The following is a 24,412-nucleotide window of genomic DNA, read 5'->3' as shown; positions in this document are numbered from 1 at the left end:
TTATTTTGATATATTGCAAAATATTAATATTGCTTACATGTAATATTCATTGGCAATTTATTTTATGATTTGGGCCCAAGAGGAAATATATCTTGAAGATCCATATTCACTAAAAATTTGTGTTTTTACTTAGACAAAAAAAAAACGTGCAAATGATGACACACTAGGTATTATGACACTAATCTCTTTCAAAGAAAAAAGGTTAACTTTTAAAATTCTAAAATACACTCAAGGATGAAAAATAAATCAAATATAGAGACTTTTTAATATTTTCAGGCTTAAGTTGATTATGCAGAAATATTTTGTAATATTCCTACCCAGACAAAATTTAAAATAATGTAAAGTATCCATCTTGAAGGAAAAATCCTATTTAACAAAGTGGCATAGAAGTATAACATATTAGAATTCTTGACAATTTTAGAATGTGTGTGATCTTCCTTTTTAAATATGTTAAGTAATCTATGGGGTATTTTCTGCAGGGTTCAGACTCTCTCCACTGTTTCCCATTAACCTTTAAATGTTTTTTACAGGATTATAAAACAATTGACATGCGTTCCACAAACTATGAGCTAATCATCTTAGGATGGAAATAAATTAAGCCTCTTTATATGCACAGCATATTGAAATTGCTCTTTAATCTTTCTCTTTTATCACTAATGACATTGGGCATTGATAACTTTCTTTTGTCCCAATTTTGTGGAGTTTATCTCTTATATTTACTATTTTACAGATTTTTAAATGTTTAATTAACCAGTCTTTCATCAATGAATATTTTCACTGTTTTCCAGTTAAATGTTTAAGAAAGTTTTTCACTTTATTTTTTCCTCTTTTTAATCCTTTAAATATGATTAGTGTTATAAAGTTGACTTTTTTATTTATCTATGTCCTTATTTCAAACAGTCTAAATTCTGAAAATTAACTTCTGAATAGTTCAGAGGGTGATGAAAAGCTTAAAGTAACAAGATTTAGGGGTATAGACATACAAAGGAAAACATCTTTTAGTTTACAGAAGCAATTCTTTTTTGAATCTTTCTAAATACAACCTTCGTCATGGAATTAAAGAACATTTTTTAATACTATGTTTCTGATCACTTATTATGTGATCCTGAATTTAATTAAATTTCAAGCATGCAGAGCTTCACTTTTTATTTTAAATTAAGTCCACATACACAATTAGAAGTAAAAACTTAGACATTGCACACATGTACTCTTCCATCCTTGTTTGCACATGTTCTTGCATGTAAGCCAAACACTTAAAGCTTTTTGCTAACTTTAGAAGCAGGAAACAAAAAGCCAAAAATGTCTCCTGAAGAGGAAGAAGAATTCTGTTATGCTGCTTGGCCTTATATATGATTTTGTCACAGGATTCTTAGGGTGTTGCTTTTCCAGCCAGAAGCCTCTGTAGCCAGGGGAACCATTGCCTGAGTTTTGCTCAGGCCTCTTAGACTCCTTCTGCCCACTCGCCTTGGCAGGCTGCACTCTTCTCGTGTTACCAGCCCAAATCCCACAATTGCATAGGGCACGCCAGGCATGGAACAGTGAGGGGTGCATGAGTGAGCGAGCACAGGGTCTGGCCACTGAGCACAGCCAGGCATGCTGACTGCTGTGGAGGGGTGGATTGCTCCTGGTACCAGCACAAGTACTTGATCAGTGCAAGCCTGCAGCTGAATCAGATGCATCACAAGTAGCTTTCACTGTGGGCATCATGTCTGGATGAGGGGAATGTGGTGGTGCCTGGAAACTTGGAGAGAACAGAAACTGCAAAGCCCCAAAGAGGGCGTCAAATTCCTGACTCGGAGCAACCCTAGGTCTGGGCTCCCCAAAGGGTTGCCGCTCTTCTCTTCTCTCACTAGCAATATGGTGAGTGTAGAGGAGGGATGTGTTTTAGCCCTGCTTGTATTACAGCTCTTCCACTCTCACCACTCAGTGGGTCGTAAATTCTCATCTCATGTTCAGGAAGAATGAGGTACGTGGACAACTGTAGAATGAGCAAGGTGAAGAGGTGCTTTATTGAGTAACCAGTACAGCCTAAGGAGACCCAAAGTGGGTAGCCCCTTTCTGCAGGTAGATCATCCCAATGAGTGCAGCTCACAGTGGAGAGGAGACACAGAGTGCGTAGCTCCTATCTGCAGGCATGTTTTTCCAAGTCTGGAGCCCCTAGTGGAGAACAGACCCACAGTGGGTAGCTCCTATCTGTACACAGGGAGTCCTGTTGTCTCTCCAGTCTGGCTGAGTCCAGGGTTTTTATGGGCTTCAGCAGGAAGAAAGTGTGTGTTGATTGGACTATGAGCAGCCATAGGCAGGCTGGAGAAAGCACCATAACTTCTCACTCCGGACCAAAGAAGTGATAGCTTATCCCCCAGACTTCAAGCCATCCCTGACTTGAAGGTGGGAGCCCTTGCCTTCTGTCCAGAATCCTGTCTGCTTCCTGCCACCATCAACATGCTGTCCACAGCACCCAGGCTGTTCATGCTGAGGGGTTCCTGCAGGCCCATGCTGAGCCACTCTCAGATTTCCCTCAGGCTCTCCCCTGTGCTCATTGGTGCCCAAAGTTCAGAGGGGCCAAGGTGGCAGGGGACTGGTGTGTCAGTGCCACCCCAAGTTTGTACACATATGCCTGGGTCACAACAGCACCCAGGCTCATCCTCAACTTTGCTCCAAAATCAGAGTGGGCACCAGGAGTGGGGAGAGGCCAGGCAGTGGGAGCAGAGCCTTCTGAGCCTGCAGGGGCAGGAGCCTTCTCAGGCCCCTGAGAGCGCAAGAATGCTTGGGTCCTCAGCTGTGGCTGGGTGTCTGTAGGAGCAGCTTCATGTAGGAGGGTGGGGCTCCTCCCCTGCCAACTTGGAAGGGGGTCGGTGAGGCTTCTACCTTTTTTCCTGTCTCCTACTCATTTCACGGAGCACACAACCCAAGCCATGCCTCCCCAATTACAACCAGCTTCTTTGCAGCTGCTGCTCCAGATGGGTCACCACTGCCATCAATTCCCCCTGTGAAGAGGTACTTCTAACTGCCATTAGGATAGGGACAGTGACTACTCTTAACTGTTTCAAACTGATAGGGGGCATTGTTTTGGGGAAAACAGCAGTCAGATCTCTCTCAGAGGCCTATCTAAGGGTGCCCGGGAAGAAAGGAGCCATCATCTGAGGCTCCCGTTGCATGACCACTTGGAGTTTGATGGCCTCTAGACAAGAAGAAACACATTTTACAAGGAGATTAAGTGTGCTTAGATCAAGTGTGATTATTATACAAAGAGGAGCTAAAAGGAAAAAACAATCTAAGAGTAGACTATTTTGAAAAATAATGTTGTGACTAGAGCTGTTTCATCTTGGTCAAAAAAATTAAACCTTGTATGGAGGCAGTTAAACTTTAAAGGAGAAATAACTCTTTAGGGGGGTAGATAATCCCTTGGGAGTTCAGGATTAAGGAGTCTTTGACAAAAATATTTTAGGTGAGGAACAGAACAAAGGTGAGAACAGTAAGCAAGAGGTCTCTACAACTAAGGGTTTGGGAAAAATCTTGGGTTAAATGTGTTCCTGAGATGCCCTCCCCACTCCACGATCTTGCTAAGACAGGAGAGGGGAGTTGTATTGGAGAGAACTGAAAGACCTGCTCCAGTGTCCGGGAGGAAGTCTACTTTTCTCCATTTGACTTCTGAACCACCAAAGCCAGGGAGAAGTGACCCAGGGCCCATCAGTTCTGCTGGACCATTTGGGCTGGACCTAGTGACCTGTCTCCAAGGACAGTCTGTTCTTCAGTGGTCCCCACTGCAAATTGGAGAGGGCCAAAGTGGCCTCCTCCTGCTGTCCAGACAGTCCTTCCTAAAGTGCCAATGGCTTGCCACATTTGTAGCAGTTAACAGGTCCATCCAAGGGATTTTGGGATTTGTGAGCCTGCAAGGCAGCTATTAGAGCCTCTGCCTTTTTCTTGTGTCTCTTTTCCCTCTCTTGGGCCTCCTCCTGATTCCTATTGTAAAAGACTGAAGTGGCCACTTTTAGGAGGTTCTCTAAAGTACTATCTGGTCCCACGGCCTGTTTCTGAAGCTTCCTCTTGATGCCAGGGGATGCTTGAATATGAACTTATCCTTCAGGGTCAGTTGTCCCTCAACTGAATCAGGAGTTAGAGATGTGTGCTTTACCAAGGACCCTCTTAGCCTTTCCAGGAAGGCCGTGGGATTTTCATCTAATCCCTGTTCTATCATGAATAGCTTGGACTAACTGAGAGGCTTAGTCCTAGTCCTTCATAATCCCTCCAGGATACACACATGATAATTCTTCCTCTTTCATTCTTCCATTTAATCATTGCAGTCACATTTAGGGTCCTCCAGTGGTATTGCTGTTCTTCCAATGGGATAAGGCTCATCGCCTTCCCTGGAACTATATGAGATACAAAGCTCATCCCAAAACTTCTGTACTGCTTGCAGGGTGACCTGCTTTTCAGTGGTAGTCAGAGTCTGACTCAAAAGTAACATAACGTCCTTCCAGGTGAGTTCAAATACTTGAGTTAAATTCTGGAAAGCTTCTTTGTAACTGTGAGGTCATCTGAAAACTTTACAATATTCCCCTTAATTAGCCTTAAGTTCTGTAGAGCAAAGGGAACTTGAACCCTAATCAATACCTAGGTAGCAGGGGGTTTGTGTGTTAGCACTGCCCCGAATGCACACACACCGGCAAGGTTTTAACAGTGCCCAGGCTTATCCTCAACTTTGCTTTGAAATCAGAGCTGGCCCCAGTAGCAAGGAGAGGCCAGGCAGCAGGAGCAGGCATGTCTGAGCCTGCAGGGGCAGGGAGTCTTTTGGGATTCCCGAAAGCACAGGGATGCCAAGATCTATAGCCGCAGTTGGGTGGCTGCAGCTGTGCCTAGAAGAGCAGGGCTCCTGCCCTGTCAATTTGGAAGCGGGTGGGCTTCCATCAATTCCCATTTTCTGTTGGCTCCACAGAGCGCGTAACCTCGGCCTCACCTCCCCCTCTGCAATTGTTGCCTTTGCAGTGGTCACTCCAGACAGGCCGCCACTGCCATCAATTTTAAGACTATTCATATGTGAGTTTAATGCTATGATGTTCCTTAGATGATAAATTTAATTAAGGAAATGGCTTAATGCCTGTTACGAGTTATATTTTCTGGCCAAACAATCTTCCATTTGATTGTCATGGTCATGTTCAAATCTTGTACCTAGACATAAAACTACTCAATACTGTTTCTCTTTGTGTTCTATTCAACAGTTGAAACTCAATCCATTTGAAATGTCACAGTTTTCTGAAGCAAAAATTCTTTAGACGTCAGCCAATACTATAATAGAGGCTATCATAATTACAGTCATCAGACCGTGCTAGAAATTAGAGAAACAAGTAAATTTATATAAAACAGTAGGTTTTATTGTTTCAAGAAAATAATATTAAAATTTAGCCTTTTGTACTTACTTTTAAGTCCCTTGAAGTAAGATAGGTTGTAAATGACATCTTCACAATTATCCATTACAAACACTTTTGGACACTTATTGCACATAAACACAAAGGTAAGTCCAGGACATGTGATATAAGAAAACAGTGTCCTTTCTATAAATGTTCTTACTCTTACTTAGTAGCCTGGTAAGGAGACAAAATTTTATAAAACAGAATTACAATAGTTAGGCATAGAAGAAGAAGAGTTTACAATAGAATTGGAATTTTTCTCTTCATGGTAACTTTTCAGTTAGTCTGAATCATTAATTCAAGAAATATTTGAGTTCTTGCTACATGCCTGGCACGGTTCTTATGTTAGTCAAAGCAATGGCTAGAGGGTAAAATCCTTTGAACTTAGAAAATTTTCTTCAAGCTCATTTGGAGCCAAATAAAATATTTATGCCAGAGTTTTGAATGCAGCTACTTAATTTAGACACATGAATGAGCTCTGACTACATCTGATATCAAAGCATCATAGTTTCTTGAATGAGTACTTTGTGAAAAGTATATTCATGAAGGGTATGCTCTAAAACCTGCAGAGAAGCCTCTTTGCCTAATGGAAGTAACATGGTAATAGTAATGAAAAGTATAACATTATCTAACATTAATTACATAGCATTTACTACTAGGCAATGTTCTAAAGTTTTGCAAGTAATATTTCACACCACCATGTCTCAATACTAGATCTATATCTAATTTATAGCTGATAAAATTATCTTCTTGCTCTTTCTTAAAAATTGTAAGAAAGGTCCTGCCTTTGTTCTTTTGCATTGGCTCTTCTTACTGTCCAAAACTTCCTTGACACAGAGAACCTTATAGCTTTTTTCTTATTTCTTTCCAATCTTTGCTCAATCTTGTTCTCTCAATTAAGCATACTAAAAAGATGACATGATTATTTCCTCTGCACACCATGAATCATTTTTAGTCTGTCTGTCCTACTAGAGAAGGATACAAAATGATAGGGATTTTTATCTGTGCCTTTTTTCCTCTTGGAAAGTGTCCAGAACATAAATTATTGTATACAACTAGTCAGTAAGGGCCTGGAGCTTGAACCCAGCTCTGATGTCACGGCCTTTGCTCTTTAGGATATAACTTCCCCAAGACTTGTGATTATTCAACTTTTGAACTTTTGTATGGGAAGCCTCTGTTTTTCTGCTGCTAAAAATAATGGAATTTACATTTTAAAACTTTAGAAACTATCAGAAATATGAATAAAACACCTCTTAAAAATTAATGTTAGTTTTAGCTTGACACTAAAAAATACATTGAATTTCAGTAGATTCTCCTCCCTTCATGGGACAATTATACCCAGTAAATTGTATTTATTCTAAACTCACACAAATTAAATGTCACCAACTCCATGGTCATACCTGAATTTGTGAACCCTGATTAATTCCATTTCTGTCTACCCTTAAAATTTTATTTTCTCACTGAAGTAGTTTTAGTTCACCATTTAATGTATCTATCACCCCAGTAGATATGTGATCTTGAATATAAGGATTATAATGTAGGTCCTGGGTAAATATCTAATGAGAGTATTACTGGAGGAGTGCAGCTGGAGTTTAAGACTCTTAAAAATGTACTTCAAATTACCTTTCCAGAATTATCACCATGTGTTGTCTTGGATTTCTTTGCTTGCAAATGATAGAAGCCATAATTTATAGTGGCTTAATCTAAAAGAAAATTATTGATCTTCCAGCTGAAAAATTCCCAGAGATTAAAACATTTAGTCTAAAGGACAGGCACTGATAGATCCAGGTGTTTAAAATCATATCTGTTATGCAATTGAGACATAATTCAAGAATGTTGTTGAACAAATATGGTATTTAAAGACATTGATTAAAATGAAGTTATTGGATAAAACCCTGGGACACTGATATTCAAAGGTAGGATGGAAGAGTAAGATCCAGCCACAGTGGCCTAAGAAGGAGAGGCCCATGAGGGCAACCTTTGATCACTAAGGGGAAATGGTCACTGTGTTGAACACAGGTTTGACTTTAGGGCTCTCACCCTTCACTCTCAGAGCTGAAATGGCACAGGCTGTGACAGAAACTTGATACCTAGCTCCACAGAGTAAGTCAATCAGTAGTATTGGGACCTTAACTAAGAAGAGGATGGAGAAGTTACACTTTGTGACCGACACCATAGGAACTCACACCTGAAACTGAAAATAGGATCAGTTTTATACAAAGCACATGGAGTGAGACAGAGGAAACAGAATCTCTCGCTCTACACTCTTTTTCACATCTTCCATTTGCTTGGAACAAACTCTATATTATCCCTCAATATTTAAGCCTTATCAACATGTGAAGACTTGTATCAAACTTTCTATCATGAATAGAGGAAAAAGAAAGTCCCTCAATCCCTTTAGCCAAAGTATTATCTCCTTTGAACAATATATCAAAACAATATATCAGTATTCTCATAGAATTTAACACTTTAAACTACAAATTATAGGGCATTGTGTGAATGTCTTCTCTCTTCTGTCAACCAGTAAGTAGTTAGAGGATAAAGGCTTCTGTGGCTCTCCTGTGTAACTTAATTAAATAACTCACAAGCTATTGAATTAAAGATAAGCTGTGCATCAATCTCCATTTGAAGTGGTTTGTCCATTTTTTCCCATTAATATTGACATTTTAGAAAATGAAAAACTTTAATATCTCTAAAATAAACACAATGAAATGCACAACCCATAAATACACCTTTAAATAAATAAATAATAAACCTTTTGATCCCATCACAAACTAAATGCAATGATTTCAAGAAGTAGTACATAGGAGTTAATAAATCTTCACTAGCTTATGATTTTATTTCTTTGACATCTGGACATGCTTATACCATTGTCATGATGTTCCTGGTGACATCAAGCAACAATAACTCTTATAAATTGATATATTTGACATCTATAACATGATTAGGCTTATGTAGTTTCAGAATTTAATAAGTTCTGAGACGAACAATACATTTTATGAAAACATTTTAATCTTATAAATATTATATTTTAAAATAATGATAACCAAACATTTGTAATCATATATACAATCACAGATTTTAGATAAAAGCTCATTAAAAGTAAATCTCAGAAACGTATGAGTTAGCAATAGATGTGACTTTGTACAACTATAAAAAATCCAGACATGAGTATTGATTTAATATCTGAGGGTTGTTATCTCTTCTATTTTCTCATGATTACATGCTTTTTTCTTCAAAGGCTCTGAATCAAAATAATTAGAGAGCAGATCATAATTTATTAATAAGTGACAAATGGGGATTAGGGCAGAGTAATGCCAGGAAGACAAGGAACATAGCAACAACTAATTGCCCACTGTGGGAAGCAAACAGTCCTAGGAAACAGAACTTAAGAGGGTTACTGGCTCAATTGCTCAACACTGTTGAACATCCCACAGATCAAACATGTAAACATCACTGCAATGCTCAGGAAGTTATATTGAGGCAAACATTTGAAAGAAAAACTCAGTTTATGGTACTAGAAACAAGAGGTTAATATCACTCACTTGCAAAGATACAAATTATTTTAGTAAAGAAGCAAATGACTTAGATTTCACCTAGTATGAAGCAAAGGGCAGGTCAAAAGCCTAACCACAAGAGCAAAATACACTTTCTGTCTAAAGCTCCATTTGCTCAAAGCTCCATTTTTTTAAGAATGTGATCCTCATCTGAAAGAGTACAGACTGGCACTCCAGAAGATGCTGGGCTCTGGCGGAAGACCCTCCTAGGTTTCTGGGAATTTTACACATCTCTCAGAACCCACGATAACACAGGCTTTCACAGACACCTGATACCCAGCTCCACAGTGAAAATCAATAGCAATGCCCTATGCCAAAGGCTAGAACATCTATTCAACAAAAAAAATCTGTTAATTTCCTGAGCCATGTCTGGAAGTATACTCGTTGAAAAATGAATCAAAGTGTCCCAGATGATTTTAAACATCAGCTAAAAGCCACATTTGTTCAAGATCTGTGCTTTATAAGGTCTTACATGAACCAGGAAAAAAAAGAAACTGTTTCTAATAGATTAGCAACTCAGTCTCAAGCAACTGAATTCTTTATTATGCCATTTGGAAGGACCGACTTTGTATACTCCTGATGGCTGTGATAGTTATAATGCTAAAAAGCATATTATATTTCAATTGATATGGTTAGGCTTTGTGTCCCTACTCAAATCTCATCTTGAATTATAATCCCCATAATCACCTCATGTCAAAGGAGAGCTAGGTGGAGGTAATTGAATCATGGGGGCGGTTTCCACTGTGTTGTTCTCACGATCGTGAGTGAGTTCTTACAAGAACTAATGGTTTTATAATGTGCTCTTCCCACTTTGCCTGGCACTTCTCCTTCCCGCTGCCTTATGAAAAAGGCCCCTTGCTTCCCCTTCCACAACGATTCAGGATTGTAAGTTTCCTGAGGCCTCCCCTCCCACTTTCTGTTACAAATTACCCAGTCTCCAGCAGTTCTTTATAGCAGTATGAAAACAAATATACCAATTATTTTGCTTACCAAAATTCCCTTACTGTCTCTCACTCCTTGTTTCTCTCATTACTTTTTTACGCCTCTAATATTTTAATCTCACAGAAAAATGGCATACTTTTATATATGAAATATTAGTTATGTCTGCTCTCATTGTCACACTGTGTTTTAGCCACCACTATTATAGATAACAATCTCAGTTGACTTTGTTGTTATTTTGGGACTCTTCCTTGTTTTTGTTTTAAATAACATATTATCATTTCTTCCTATTTGCAAGATTTGGCATTGGAATCTGCATACCCGTGATGGTTGCTGTTCGTTGAGTTCTTGCCCTGTGTTCTTCTAAGTGATGGTTAGTCAGGTATGACCACAAGAAGAAACACAGAAGAGGCATAGGAAAACAAAGTTTATTATATTCACAGGTCCTAGAAACAGAAAGTATGGCATGTCATGCAGGACCATCAGAGAAACACCAGATTTTGGTCAGGAGGAAGAAGACAGGCGTGAGGGGAAAGTCTAGGAGTGAGCTTTTGTTGGCATTTCTATGTGAACGTACACTGGCTAGTTTGAATAATTCTGGCTAACTTTGGGCTTACAGAAGAGGTCTCTAGTTTCCTGGAACCTGGGCCTGGGGTTATTAAGGCAGTGTAATATTGCCTCCTGAAGTTAAGGGGAGGTTAGAAGAGGTATTGCTCCAGATTGGTTAGTTTGCATCTCAAATACATGCTGTAGGCTAAGTACGTTGCTACTTCTAGGAACTGGTTAGCCATGAGAGGGGCAATCTTTCCCCAGGCAGAGAGGTTTCTAAGATGTCAAAATATCATAATATACAGACAGAAAAAAAATATATAAAAATTGGAGTACTCTTGGACCAGGATAGATTGATAGATTGAAAAGCAATGAAAAACAAGAAATACAGTTGAAATTTTAGTGTAGTTTTTTTTTTTTTTTTTTTTTTTTTTTCTTCCTTACTATACCCCTACTTCCATCCAGAAGGCAAGATCTCATCAAGTTGGCAAGGTTTGACTTCCCTGTGGAAATTAATTGCGGAAACCTGTTTCCCAAGTTTTTTTCTAGGCTGTGTTTAGACCAACTTTGTGATTCCTCTTTAGTGTCCCTCCAGACATACGATTCCATAGATTCAAATAGTTCCATGTATCTCATAAGTACCTAATGCCTACCTCCAATAGTTCTCAATGCCTCTGATATTGGAGAATCCTAGTGCTTCTCTGATATTGCTATGCCTATCCCCCTTGATTTTTTCTGAAGCAAATTAAGTTGCCTTTGGTTAAACTGATCCTCTCCATAGATAATGCACAGATCCTGCCAACATTAAAATACAAATAAACTATTGTCCATGTTGAGTTTCAATTGAAGTTATGTAGCTTAGATCGTTTAATCATTGAATTCAATTGTTTAATACATTTATTAGTATCCTTACTGTATAATACAAAGAGAAACTGTTTCAAGATATGGAGGAGTATTACACATACAATGTAAAAGATAATCATAATGTGCAATTACAGAGAAAAGAGTTGAATCTTCAGAAACATTAAAGAATATAAGATGAAATCAAATACTTTTTACATTAATATTAATTGTTCCCAGATATACTGGAATTTTACCAAAAATCTGCAAAGCTAATGTTGTTCAAGAGATTTTTGGATATGCCAGCACCACGATGCTATTATTTTTAAGGATGCAAAGTTCAGTATAACTATTTAAGCAATATACACATTAAACCTTCACAAATCTTCTGATTTCTGTAATTTGCTGCAAGGAAAAATATAAGGAATTGCCAATTTAGTTGTCCAGTCTTCCTCAGAAAACTTTTAAGATGAAATTCAGTCACTTAAATCATACCAAAGATGATCTAAAAGTCAAACAAGGCATCATCAAATTAGCATGAATTCAATATTTACATAAGTGAATTAAAATTATTTACATAGGAATTTAGATGGATAAATATGTAATAAACCAATATTCTACATTTGTATGACTTTCATGCTTTTTGTAATACATAGGAACCTCTTGATGATTTGTTGTGTTGTTGATATCTGACTTTTCCTGACCTATCCCTGTTCTTCATGTTCCAAATGTACATATTGTAGTCTTTTGGATTTGTCTCTTCTCTAGTAATTTGGGAAGCAGTGGGCCAGGATAAGGCTTTCTTTTAATCCTTAATGATAAATTATTAATCCTTTCAAACCTGTGCTGGTGTATACTGTTGCTTTTCAGCCCCAACAGGGAAAAAGCTACTTTAAAATATAAGCAGATGTGCATTTTACCACCCTGTATCTTTCTACCTATGCCTTGGGGCTTCTAAATCTTCATCCAAAAAATTGAAATGAGAAGGAACTTCTGTATATCTCAAATATCTGAATGGAGCTTGTGCACTTTAGCCCATTTGTTCCTATCAGTTTCCAAAGTCAGGGTGACTGGATCCTGCTCCAGTGTCTCCAAGCCTTTGGACAGCACCCCCGGCTCCAAGGAGAACTCTGAAATAATCCACCTTGGAAGTCTATTAGGGGACCATCTCAGTATATACCAAATGTCCTAAGGTGAAAATCATTATGAATCCTCCTTCCACACATTGTGCCTCCATAGATCCCAAGTACTCAGATTTCACCTGGACTACTTTAGCTATGTTCCAACATATTCTTAGAGGTTAGATAAATGGCCACGTCCTTAAATGAATGCCCTTATTTGCTGACATTACCAAGACATCTTGCTTCTTCCCTTTCCCATAAATTTCAGCCTTTTTTTTTTTTTTTTTTTTTTTTTTTTACATTGCAGGTTACAAAGTTGGCAGAGTTAAGTCAATTGCCCTAATTTCTTACTAAGCCGCTATTTTTATTTAGGTGTGCATTTCTTAATTCCTATTTAAAATTACAAAGAACATAAAAGACAAAATTCAGAAAGTTAATCATGCACCACCAGAAGCAAACAGTATTAATATTTTGCCATATATATTTAAAATATCTTTTGTACAGTTGAATTTTTAATTTGTAGTTTTGTGGGGTTTTTTTACTTAACAATATAAAATTTATTTGAGCAATTAAAATATTTTAAAAGCAAAAATTTAATGTCTGTTAGGTATGCTAATGTCTGATCTTTGTCATGAATGTTTTGCTGTGTGTGTGTGTAATTGTTGTTTGAGAGAAAGATTTTGTGTGTCTCTGTGTGTGCTTGTTTTGTATTTTACTATAACTGTCATTAATGTCCTTAGATCACATTCATAAAATTCAAAGTAAGGGTCAATGTATACGAATATTTTTAAGATTGCTTATACATATTGACAAATGACCCTTCTGAACTACTGTACTAATTAGCATTCCCCTCAATAGTACATGATATTGGTAGTTCACAACCTAGAACATCGTTGCTTATTTAATAGGAGAAAAATAACTGTGCATTTATAATTAAATTTATTTTTATTTTTAGATTTAATAGGGTCATTCACTTATAAGCAAAAAGTATAGTCATTAGCGGTTTTAACATCTGTTTTGTAAATTGCATGAACAGGTTCTTTACCCATTAAAGTTAGTGGGATTGTAGCACTTCACAGAGCAGAGCTATATTATTGGAAGTGTCAAATTTTGTTTGTGTTTTAGTAATGTTTATTTTGCATGGGTTGTAAAAATCTTTAAAATGTTAATATTGTGTACATGGGGATTTAAATTGATATTTTCCAAAGACTTATGTGAGTACCCAGCAGTGGTTTTCGCTATCACTATCCCCAAAAAATCTTGTAAGATTCTACATGTAGTATGTACTAAATAAGCATCTACATGGGTATTATTTTGTCTATGCTGGCTCTGGGCTATGAAAGCCATTCTATTAATCTGTCTGATTTTTATCAGGATTACACAGATATTATAATATTAAAGTATTTTTCAATGTTTGGTAAATTCCTGTTGGAGATCATATATAGTCACAATTACAAATATTTTATAAGGGTACATTTTTGTGAATATAATCACACACATGCATTTATACACAATTCAATGTATAAAGCAATTGTAACCATAATTAATCACTATGTTACATATACAATGTATTAAATATTTCACATTTATCTCCAGCACAATATTTAATTTTAATAATTATGGCAACTATTATAATATGTGATTTTAATGCTACTGATCAATGCTAATAAAAAACAGAATGTAGTTGCATGGAATTTGAATATTGTGATATGAAAATGTGACATTTAGCTTCCTCTTAAGTCATTCTAGAGTATGTTCAATTATCATAAAATGTTTATCACAAAATACATACATTTCTTGAGTTTTGGTAATTTCAGTATATTGCCACAATTACTTTTATTATTTGAGAGAGACATAAGTAAATGGAAAGCTTAGTCTTTCTGACTTTTCCACCTTAAAAGTTTCATGCTGATAGATGTGATTCAATTTTAGAAAAATACTAAACAGACATAATGGAGGGAGCTAAAAAATGTATATATTTGACTTTTTCCTTTTACTCATATTCTTCTTTTTTTGAACTCACTCATAGTTTTAATTGATGGTATTTTTTCACTCATAGTTTTAATTGATGGTATTTTTTCATTAAATGAGTATTTAAAACAGTAATTTCAAAGCTGTGTTTATAAATGTTATTTATTTGAACGGACAAAAACAGCATCACTTATTTACCACTTTATCTGCTTTCAATTTTTCTCTCTACTTTTCTCAAAATAATTTAAAACCTAAAATAGCTGAGCACAAATAGGTTCATCATGATAATCCTACGTTCTTTTCTAAGAGGCCCCCGAGTCAGACGTGTTTCAGCTGTGAGATGACTGGGAGAGCAAGAGCTCAGTGGAAGAAGCTTAGCAAATTTAGGCTTCTAGAAATGGAGGTAATTGATGTTTGCTCAGTGTAGGCATCGTTCTGCAGGAGTAAGAAACATGATTCAGTATGTTGTATATCAACACTATTATTATGCTAGAACAGAAATAAGATGGTTGTTGATTGCAAAGATGAATCCATATATTTTCCTTTTATTGAACTAGTAAAGATTATCTCTTCTGTGGAAATAAGCTGAAATCACCCAGATGAGAACAAACACAGAGTATTTTTTCACAGCTTACTACAGAAGAGGATCAGCCAAAATCACATGCATTTGGTTGAGACCCAAAGGCAGGCAGGATAATGTAACAATGGGGAAAAAGGGAAGGCTTCGATTAGGCCCAGATTTGGAGGTTGCTGGCATAGTGAAGCTGGAATTGGCTACCTAAAATCAGGGCATCCTAGGTGATTTGGCTTCCTTTGTTTGATCTTAAATTGGAAATAGGGACCAAAAATTAAGGAAGTTTGCAGTTATTAAGTTCTGACTATTTGGTCTGATTGCTACAGAGGTTATGGTTTGACTTCTTGGACCAGTTGCTATAGATTGTAAGTATTTGGAACAAATTGAGAAGAAATCAGTGTGAGAATAGAAGATACAATTATCTCTGCTTAAGTGAGTACAGAAATATTGTTAGAGGAGTGGTAGATTTGAACTGCACCTTGAGGGTGAAGATAAATTTTACCAGAGATGGCTGAGAGAGTATGATGGAAAAAGGCACATAGGTATGAGTGCATATGGCATGTCTGGTTTCCTGTGACTCCTTAGCCCAGTCTATTTGGCCTTTCACAGCCTCTCCTGTGTCCCTGCACAATCTCGTCTTCCATTCCTTTCTGACTCATTAATGGCAGAAACTTTCTTGTATACAAACCGATTTTTGAAAAATAAGGAAGGTAATTTTTACATGCGCATGCACATCATACACGTGCAAGACTTTCTTTGTAAAAAATGATATTTTTCCAGAACGTGATAGTGTTTAATATTGTTTATTTGTGGCTCCAAATGGGAATATGGCTTACATGATTTATATCATATATATTTTTTATGTTATAAATCACTGAGAAGGCAATCAAAATTTTAAAACCACACCTTCCTTCCTACTTCCCTGCACCCCTTTTCTTACTTTTAAACAAATATTAGAAGAGACATACAAGTGTCTGCATCTGTCCAAGTGTCTGAGATCTCCAAGTGTCTGATTTATAATAAGTTGGTAGGAAGATACCATTACTTCTTCAGATTGGGAAATATTATGACCAGGGCATTATTGAAGTCTTCTAAAATAGGGTATGCACTCTACAGTGAGCTCAATAAAATCCATCATCCCAAAATATCAGAGGGAACTCCACAATAGTCATAGTTCCATGCTGTTTTTTTTTTTCCTATAATAATCTTGCCAAAGATAAAAATAGCATTTCTTAATATTTCTTTTCTTGCTTTGTTTTTACTGGTAGCAGTGAAAGTGATAATGGTGGTAGCAGTGGTGATTGTGGTTTTGTTCTTGAAGAAACACAGGAAAGATTTTTAGGAGTGGACATAACTCTTTCTAACCTGTTATTGTTGCCACTAATATCATGTCCAGGCCTTTCATAATTATTGGAAATATTAATTGGGAGGGCAAAGAAGAAACCACATCTGAGTTTAAATTTCTTAATGGAATTCCACCTGATTAATGTGTGTGTGTGTATTATATGTATATTTGATAAACACATCATATTATATATGATACATCATATATGATATATACATCATATATACAATACATCATATATATGATATAAACACACATTAATGATATATATCATATATGATATATATGTTTTAATACTTTATATGCATATTATTTTTATATATACATTTTGTACATAATTTACATAGATATGATGTGTATATAAATTATATGTTTATATATTCTCTCTCTCTATATATATACATTCTTACCAAAGAACAGATTATTTTTAAACACCTCCAGGTGCTTTTGAAGTTTCTACTTACATGCAGGCCATTAATATGCTAATTACAAGTCTTTCCCTTTTATTAAGTAAATTCCCAAAGAACTATTATAATACACATCAATTCAATACAATACATATTTATTGAGTACCTCTTGGATCAGTGTTTCTCAACCTAGAGAAAATTTAGAATCAACTTACAGATTTTGAAAAAATGATGTTTGAGTTCCACAATCAAGATGTTCTGATTTAATTATTTCAAGGTAAGGCCTGGGCTTTCGTTTTTAAGCTTCCTTGTTGATTCTAATCTATAGCCAGGTTTGGAACCACTGTATTACACATGAATAGAGAGCTGTTGTTATATAATTTCTTCACTCTTAAAGAATAGCATATAGATTCTCAGTAAATGTTTACTAATAATGAGAATGACTGTATCTTCTACTGCAGCAAAAAGTTTAAGAAAGGTGGTTAATATTTGATACAATTTATTTTGAGTTCAAATATATTTTGGAATAAGCAAATTGTATCTAACATGTTTAATAACATTTGCTAATTGAATCCGTTCCTTTACCTGTGGCATTCATGGAGGAATAACCTAATATAATGATCTCTGGCCCATTAGAATAATGAAATGAAGTAAAAACACAGAGTCATTATTAATATAGCTTAAAAAAATAATTGAAGTGTTTTCTAAATATATCTCAAGTTTTTTTTTTTTTTGCTTTCATTTAGTTTGATATTTCTAGGTCCTAATAGGTTTACTTTAGAGTAAGAAATAAGGAGAGTGTCTGATTACAGTGTTAATGTGAATTAGTTTTTGTTTGTTTAGGTTTTTGACTTTTTCCTTAGCATGAATGGCTATACATGAGACCCTTATATTTGTACAATTTGGGGGATTTTTCAAAGAAATTCATGATAAGTGCATCATTTATTTAAGGTGCACCTCAGTCATTTATATGATTTAATCTCTATTTAAAACATGGATTTAAATAATGTGGTAGAGTTTGAGTCACCAAGTATTTTTAAGGCCTTGATCTTTTAATGTTGAAGGTGCTTGCCTCTTTGATTCCTAGTGAGGGCTCGCTTACCACCTTGCAGAAGGTTGCCTTCTTGCAGTGTCCTCATATGGAGGGAAGGGGCAAGGGAATTCCCTCAAACCTGTTTGATAGGAAAACTGACCTCATTCAAGAGGACTGGGCACTCATGATCTTATCGACTTCCAAATGCCCTACCTCTTAAAATCATTGCTTTTGAGGTCAATACTTCAACATATAAATTTGGTGGAAACATATTTAGTACCATGCAGTTTTGCATCCTGAAATACTTTAAGAAATGTATAAAACAATTAACATTCTAGTGTTAATTACAAGTGAACAATTTATTCAGTGTTATTTGGTTAATATTAGTTATGTGTTTAAATTCTTTTTGCTCATTTAAAAACACATGGCCTTTAATGACAATATATTGCAATAAGTATCATAATTAGATTTGTTTAAGTCTTTTTTGAAATTCTGAAATACAACTTTAAAAAATGAAATCAGAGTGAACTAAAAATATTTCTATAATGCAATTAATGTAACATTTCAGCACAATATCTCTTACAGGTTTGACATATGCCTATGCCATCATTTTACTTTTCTTCACACTGATTTTTACCTAATTTTTAAAAATTTAATATTATACCTTATTTACATTAATTGCTTCATAGACTTCACATATATACTCTGGTTTACCCAACAAATATTTTATCATTTAGTTGCTTTAAAATCTATGCTCAGCCTTATGTATATTACAAATAATGTACACGATAATAATATAGCTTGCACTTTGCCCTAAGACTGTCTTATAGTAATATCACTTAAAACCTTTCTAAGTGCTGACTATGAGCCCCAAACAGTACAGAGAGCTTGATATATATGATCAACCTCAAACCCTACGTGGTGTAGATTTTATTATCTCATTTCATCAGTGACTAGATTATCCAAAGCTATGCATCTAGTAATGGATATATTCAAGACTGCTCCTAGTTTGACTACAAACCCCATGACCTAACTATTTTGTGAAGCAATAGGGCCAAAGCATGAGAATATTTTATTGCTCTTTGACAGATTTAGAGTATTGTTTTCTAAAGGATTGGTGCCACTTTTCAGTGTCACTTGCCACACATTAGAACACTAGGTCCATTCTGTTTTCTCTAGCACATATCATCGCTTGTTGTTAATTTAATTTAAAATAGGAAAATGGTGCAGTCCTTTAGCTTTCTTCCTTTGTTACAACTAAAATAAAAATATTTTATATGTAATTCAAGTACTTCTTTTGCGAGATTACTTTTCTTGTTTTTTTCTCATTTATCTGTTGACAACTTAGTGTTTTTCTTACCTAATTCTATGATCTCTTGTTTAATAATTTAAGTCATAATTTATCCATAGCCTGCAGTCTTGCTTCTCTGTTCCAGCATCCACAGATATAGACTGTGTTGAATCAGAGCTCACAGATAAGATTCCTTGCTATTTCTAGCACATTTTGGTTTCTATTTTGAAATCATCTCTGAGGCTTGTAAGCATTAACCTGTACTTATCTGAGTATTCATTGGCTGAGGGAAAAATATGTTTTTTATACCACCTGATGTCAAGCTATTACTGTGAAAGTGTCTTCAGAAATTATTTTAAAAGGTTATTAGGGGGTCATTATCAAACTTCTGATGTTCATAGAAAAGTAACTTCAGCCTTAGTTTTGTTAATAACATATTAATGAGCAGTATTATATAATCACCAAATCCTTAGAAAACATATTTTGTGGAAATGATTTTTTTTAAATTACATTGGCCATTATGTATTTATATTAGTTAATCTGAATGTAATTTTTATTTAGTTCTATTATGGATAAAAATATTTAGTCTAATAATGTCATATCAATTATGAAAAATATAAATTATTCTGAGATGAGAATCTATTCTGTCATATCGATTATGATAAAATTAAGAGTAATAGCTAACACTTTTCCTTCAAAATATTTGATATGCCAGACACTGATCAAAGTAAAATATATGTATTCTCTCACTTTATTTTTACAAAACTTCTGAGAAAATATATATATATATTTATCACTATTTTATAGCTGTCAACCCAAATAAGGAAGGTTTACCAAATTATCTAAAGCAATTTTTATGCCACCTTAAAGCAAATACAATAAAAGCATAAATATTTAATTTTATATGGTTCTAGGTTTTTTAAATCACATTTTATTGAAATAATAAAGTAGAATTCTAATGATATGTAAGTTGATTTAAATTATTGGATTTGGTGTTATAGTGAATTCCGTGTGAGTGTATGTGTGTGTATGTGCATACTTTTTCATAAGACACAAAGCTATTTTTAAATTAAGATAACTTTATAAAATGTTATTATTTTTAGAATTGTTTATGTGTTTCTTGACACAGTTCACTTACCAAGAGTTAGACAAATTCTGTTAGATAATAACCAATCACGATGCAGTTATTGTTTTCCCATGCACAATTCCATATGAATTTATAAACTGTGCACACTTTCAACTAGTAGGATATTTGTACTTTATTAGGAAATGGCATCATATTTTCTCATTAACAAACAATTGGATACATTTGTTAACAACCAATAATTGCACATTTTTTGTTGAGTTGAAACTGCTGTTTGAAATGAACTCATATATGCAGGCTTTCTATTTTAGTAGATATCAGTAAATTGAGATGATTTTATTATTAGTTAATACCAATTATAGTAAAACATTACTGCTTAGGAGTGTCATTCATTGTGTTTAAGCCATGAAGAAAAAAAAAAAAGAAAACAAGCAAGAGCAGTCATTCTCATCTCCGAAAACTAGCAGTCTGACAAAGGAGGGCAAACAGTTTTTAAAGGGCCAGATATTTGATTGAGGCTTTGTAAGCCATACATTCTCTGCCCCAACTCCTCAACTCTGCCACAGCAGCACTAAAGAAGCCATAAACAACAAGCAGTGAGTGTTCCAAGAAAACTGTATTTGCAAAAACAAGTAGTAAACTGGATTTGGCCCTTTCTCTGTAGTTTGCTAACCCGTAATCTGAGTGCTGCAACGAGGCAGGAGTGGTAGGAAAGTTAACTTATATAAAATTGTAGTAATTGTTGGAGATATTAATGCAACAGGTGTTACTGTAAAGAAGTATATCAAGATCTGCCAAAATGCTCTACAGATGTCTTAACTACTCTTAGATTGTTTTAATATTCTGATATACTGTAGCTCTGACTCTCAGTATCTCCACAGTGAAAATAATGATTTGGCATATTCTTTAAAATGTATTCTAATAAATAGACAAATTGGAAATAAATGTTATGTAGCAATTTTTTTAATCAGAATTTCATTTTAGTGACAGTAAAATTCTCAGACATTTAGTAGTACTGCAAGTTAAAATATTGTCAGTGCTACAAAGAAAATATATTAAAATTGTCTACTTTTTCTTTGAAAAGATCCATTGGAATTTTATTTGGAAATAATCATCTATCTTCATTAGTGTTTGCAAACTTATTGGAAATTTATGTTTTGTTTACTTATTCTTTTTGATATAAAATAGAGTAGAGACACTTCTAGAATGAAAGTTCAAAACAGACAGATTTTAAATGAAAGCCTAGACATGCTGGTATAATATATCGTTACTGAGCTCACATTATAGTTCTGTTGAGATCACTGTAAATGCTATCCGTTTAAAAATATCTAGAAATGAATGCATTGAAGCACAAAGTAACTTATGTCATTTATTCTGCCATCAGTTTCATGTTTTCTGTCAATAAAGTGCATTTTATAAGATAGTTTACTTTGTATTTCCTGGATTTATTACTATGAATATGTAGAAAATTACAAGAATCTTGAGTGTTGCAATATCTGGAAAAATGCGTGTATTCTGTATAGTTTGCTTTTTTATATAGCAAGTGCTCTGGAAATATATATTTGGAAATACAATTTTTTAATCTGGAAATGTAAAATTAAATTGGTAGGCCTAAGTAAATGATTTGGGAAGTTATATATGCCTAACATTTTCAATAGGCTATGATAAGTAATACCACAAGCATAAGAAATCAGTGGGTCACACAAGAAAGTCTTTATACTCTTTCCAAGTTTGTAGGCTATGTGCAAAACATGTATTTAAAGGGCTATTTAGGATTTCTTCTGATGTAAATTTTGAGGGAATTTCTGAGGAGAGATATGTTAAAATGGGCTTACATCTTTATTTATGTCTATATTAATTGCATACAATTAATTCAAATATATTGGCTCATGACATTTCTTGCTGATAACCACTTTAAGCAAAATAAAAATAACAATTTACTACAACTCTATATTTCTTAAATCCATAAAACACTTCTTAATTTGAAAGGCACTGTGGAAAAAAATTAATTGTATGCATTTAGAGATTTTTGATTTTGAAAAGGAAAGCAGACACCTGAGTAAATTCATAGTGTCTTTATGCTATATTTGAGGGAGTGGGATCTCTTCCTTATCTTGGGCTCTCTTGTTTGCTTTTCAGTTGCTGCGAATGTGGCTGTGGGAGGGCTTCTTCCCTGTGCGCTGTTGCCCATCCAAGCCTAATATGGTTAGTGTTCCCTCCCACCTTCACTCCTATGTGATGTCCACCTATATGTATTACCGTCGGCATTTCTTTTCTTTCTCCATTTGTGTACATTTGAGTAGAATAAAGCTGGCTCCCCAAATTGAATCCTAACAAGTGATTTCACAATGGATTATTTCAAATAAATATTATACATATGGCACATCATCCCTATGTCAAGCATTCATACGTCTCTTCTGAGGCTTTTACTGTGGTCCTGATTTAAACTAGGGAGTTGTGAGATTACAGTTATATGTTCCACATTTAACATGCCACCGTTTTCGTTGTTCCATTAAGTAAAAACCATGTCACACATGAAAGTAGAATGCTACTTCTGTCAAGGCAAAATCACCTTTTCTGTCTCCCAAAACCGTGGAATGACCACAGTATAACTTTGATCTTCTATTGTCATATCGTTGTGAATACATGTGGCACTGGAAAACAAAGCCACATGTAATTTCAAATGGTTTATCTAATTTTATTAAGCTTGAATTATTACAGATATTAGAAGTGATATTCTCACTTTGATACCAGTGAAGTAGAAAATATGCACATTTTTCAATCAGTGTCCAAATGGCATACTCTTAATTATTTATAAGTACAAATCCTAAATATACATCTGGGGGTTATGACTATTCACAGATGCATTGGAACTCCTACACAATGGGAGCTACTTTGTGAAAAGTGAAATACTCCAGATAATTTCTTTCTAGACTAAATAGCCTAAATCCTTGCACTATTGTACCCAGTTGTCATTTGTAGTCAGAATTTGCCAAGGAATATGCTTTCTAATGCATATTAGAAAGCTATAGAGTTTCCTAGGGGCTTTTAAAATTGTTAGATATATTCTCTAGGTATAAAGTAATATTTGTTGCTTGAAAAATTGTGTGTGAATGAGGGTATACAGATGTGCAAATGTGAGAAGTGGTGGAATGAATGCCAATGATCTGAGAACGAGAGAGTGAACGAACATAGAATATTGTAATTTAGAAATATGTTTATCAATTTTAAAAAATTTTTGAATTTGGAGAAAGTTTTAAAGTTTAATATGAAGGTAAAGATTTGTTTCAAATAACTTACAGAGGAAATTCTTATGAGCATGGGGCTTCAGTGTCAAACTAAATACAAACTAAAATCTGGCAAAAGCTATAGTATAAAGTTTGGTTTTAATGTGTGTGTGTGTGTGTGTGGGTGTGTGTGGTGTGTTTTTGTGCTATGAAAAACTAAAAATGGTCATTGAATTGTCTATTCCACTTTAGTGTCAATTATAGTTGTTAACATAGATAAATCATCTCTGAAGCAGAATAAGCATAATTTACAACTTAGAAAAGAACATTGATATTTATGCCTTACCTTGAACTACATCTCAAAAATATTTCAGTGGAAGTGTGAACATTTATCAGTCTGTTGCTTTGAAAGCATTAGAAAAGGCTAGCTTTAGCCAGATTGAAATTCTTGATTTAAAAAAAAAAAATAGTATCTTTTTCTAGTGTATTGTTGGCTTCAGGTGGTTTATAAAATGAATAGAAGAAAAGAAGGAAAATAGGAAAGCAAAACTCTTATTTTTTTAAAAAAAACACATCAGTAAACTGAAGATGACAATATATTTCTTCCAATAATGTTAGAAATTGTGAAGGCAATGAGTTTGTTTGTATACGTGCATGTGTATTTGCCTGTGGGTGTGTTTGTGAAAAAAAAAATAAAGATTTAGCCACATATGTATTTAGGCACTCAGTAAAATGCTACCAGTCTTCATGGAAAGACTCCTGGAAAAGCTGAAAATATTAAAAAATATATTCTTGGTAAAATAAAACAAATTAAAGCCAAAGAAACAAACTTTAACTGAGCTTATGTAAACAATAAAAAATTTGTCTAATTTTTTACTGGGTAGGAATCAGAACTAAAAATGCTTTATTGCTATATTTTGTGAAGTTTCATTTTGTAATTTCATGTTACTACAAATTTTCTGTTAAGGATGGTATTTGTTTAGATTAAAGCACTAGGAAGAAAACAACCTTATATAATAAAAATTAAGAGCTGAGAAGAACCACTTATCTAGGAGAGTCAGTAAAA

The 24,412-nt window shown here is 34.8% G+C and overlaps 1 protein-coding gene across 7 annotated transcripts in view; it reads left to right on the top strand.

Moving 5' to 3' along the window:
* EPHA5 (EPH receptor A5) overlaps positions 1-24,412 on the top strand; it is a 349,515-nt gene that overhangs the window by 268,889 nt on the left and 56,214 nt on the right. For 5 of the 7 annotated variants that reach the window (XM_050792666.1, XM_050792665.1, XM_050792671.1 and 2 more), the window contains one exon: positions 22,259-22,324. The exons of the other annotated variants lie outside the window; for them this stretch is intronic. In XM_050792666.1, coding sequence (XP_050648623.1) covers positions 22,259-22,324 — 66 coding nt within the window. The remainder of the gene's footprint in view (positions 1-22,258; positions 22,325-24,412) is intronic. 7 annotated transcript variants of the gene reach the window in all.

This window comes from Macaca thibetana, chromosome 5 (genome assembly GCF_024542745.1).
Source record: "Macaca thibetana thibetana isolate TM-01 chromosome 5, ASM2454274v1, whole genome shotgun sequence".
NCBI lineage: Eukaryota > Metazoa > Chordata > Mammalia > Primates > Cercopithecidae > Macaca > Macaca thibetana.
Note: the sequence above shows the minus strand (reverse complement) of the source record. Positions and strands in the feature narration are given on the sequence as shown.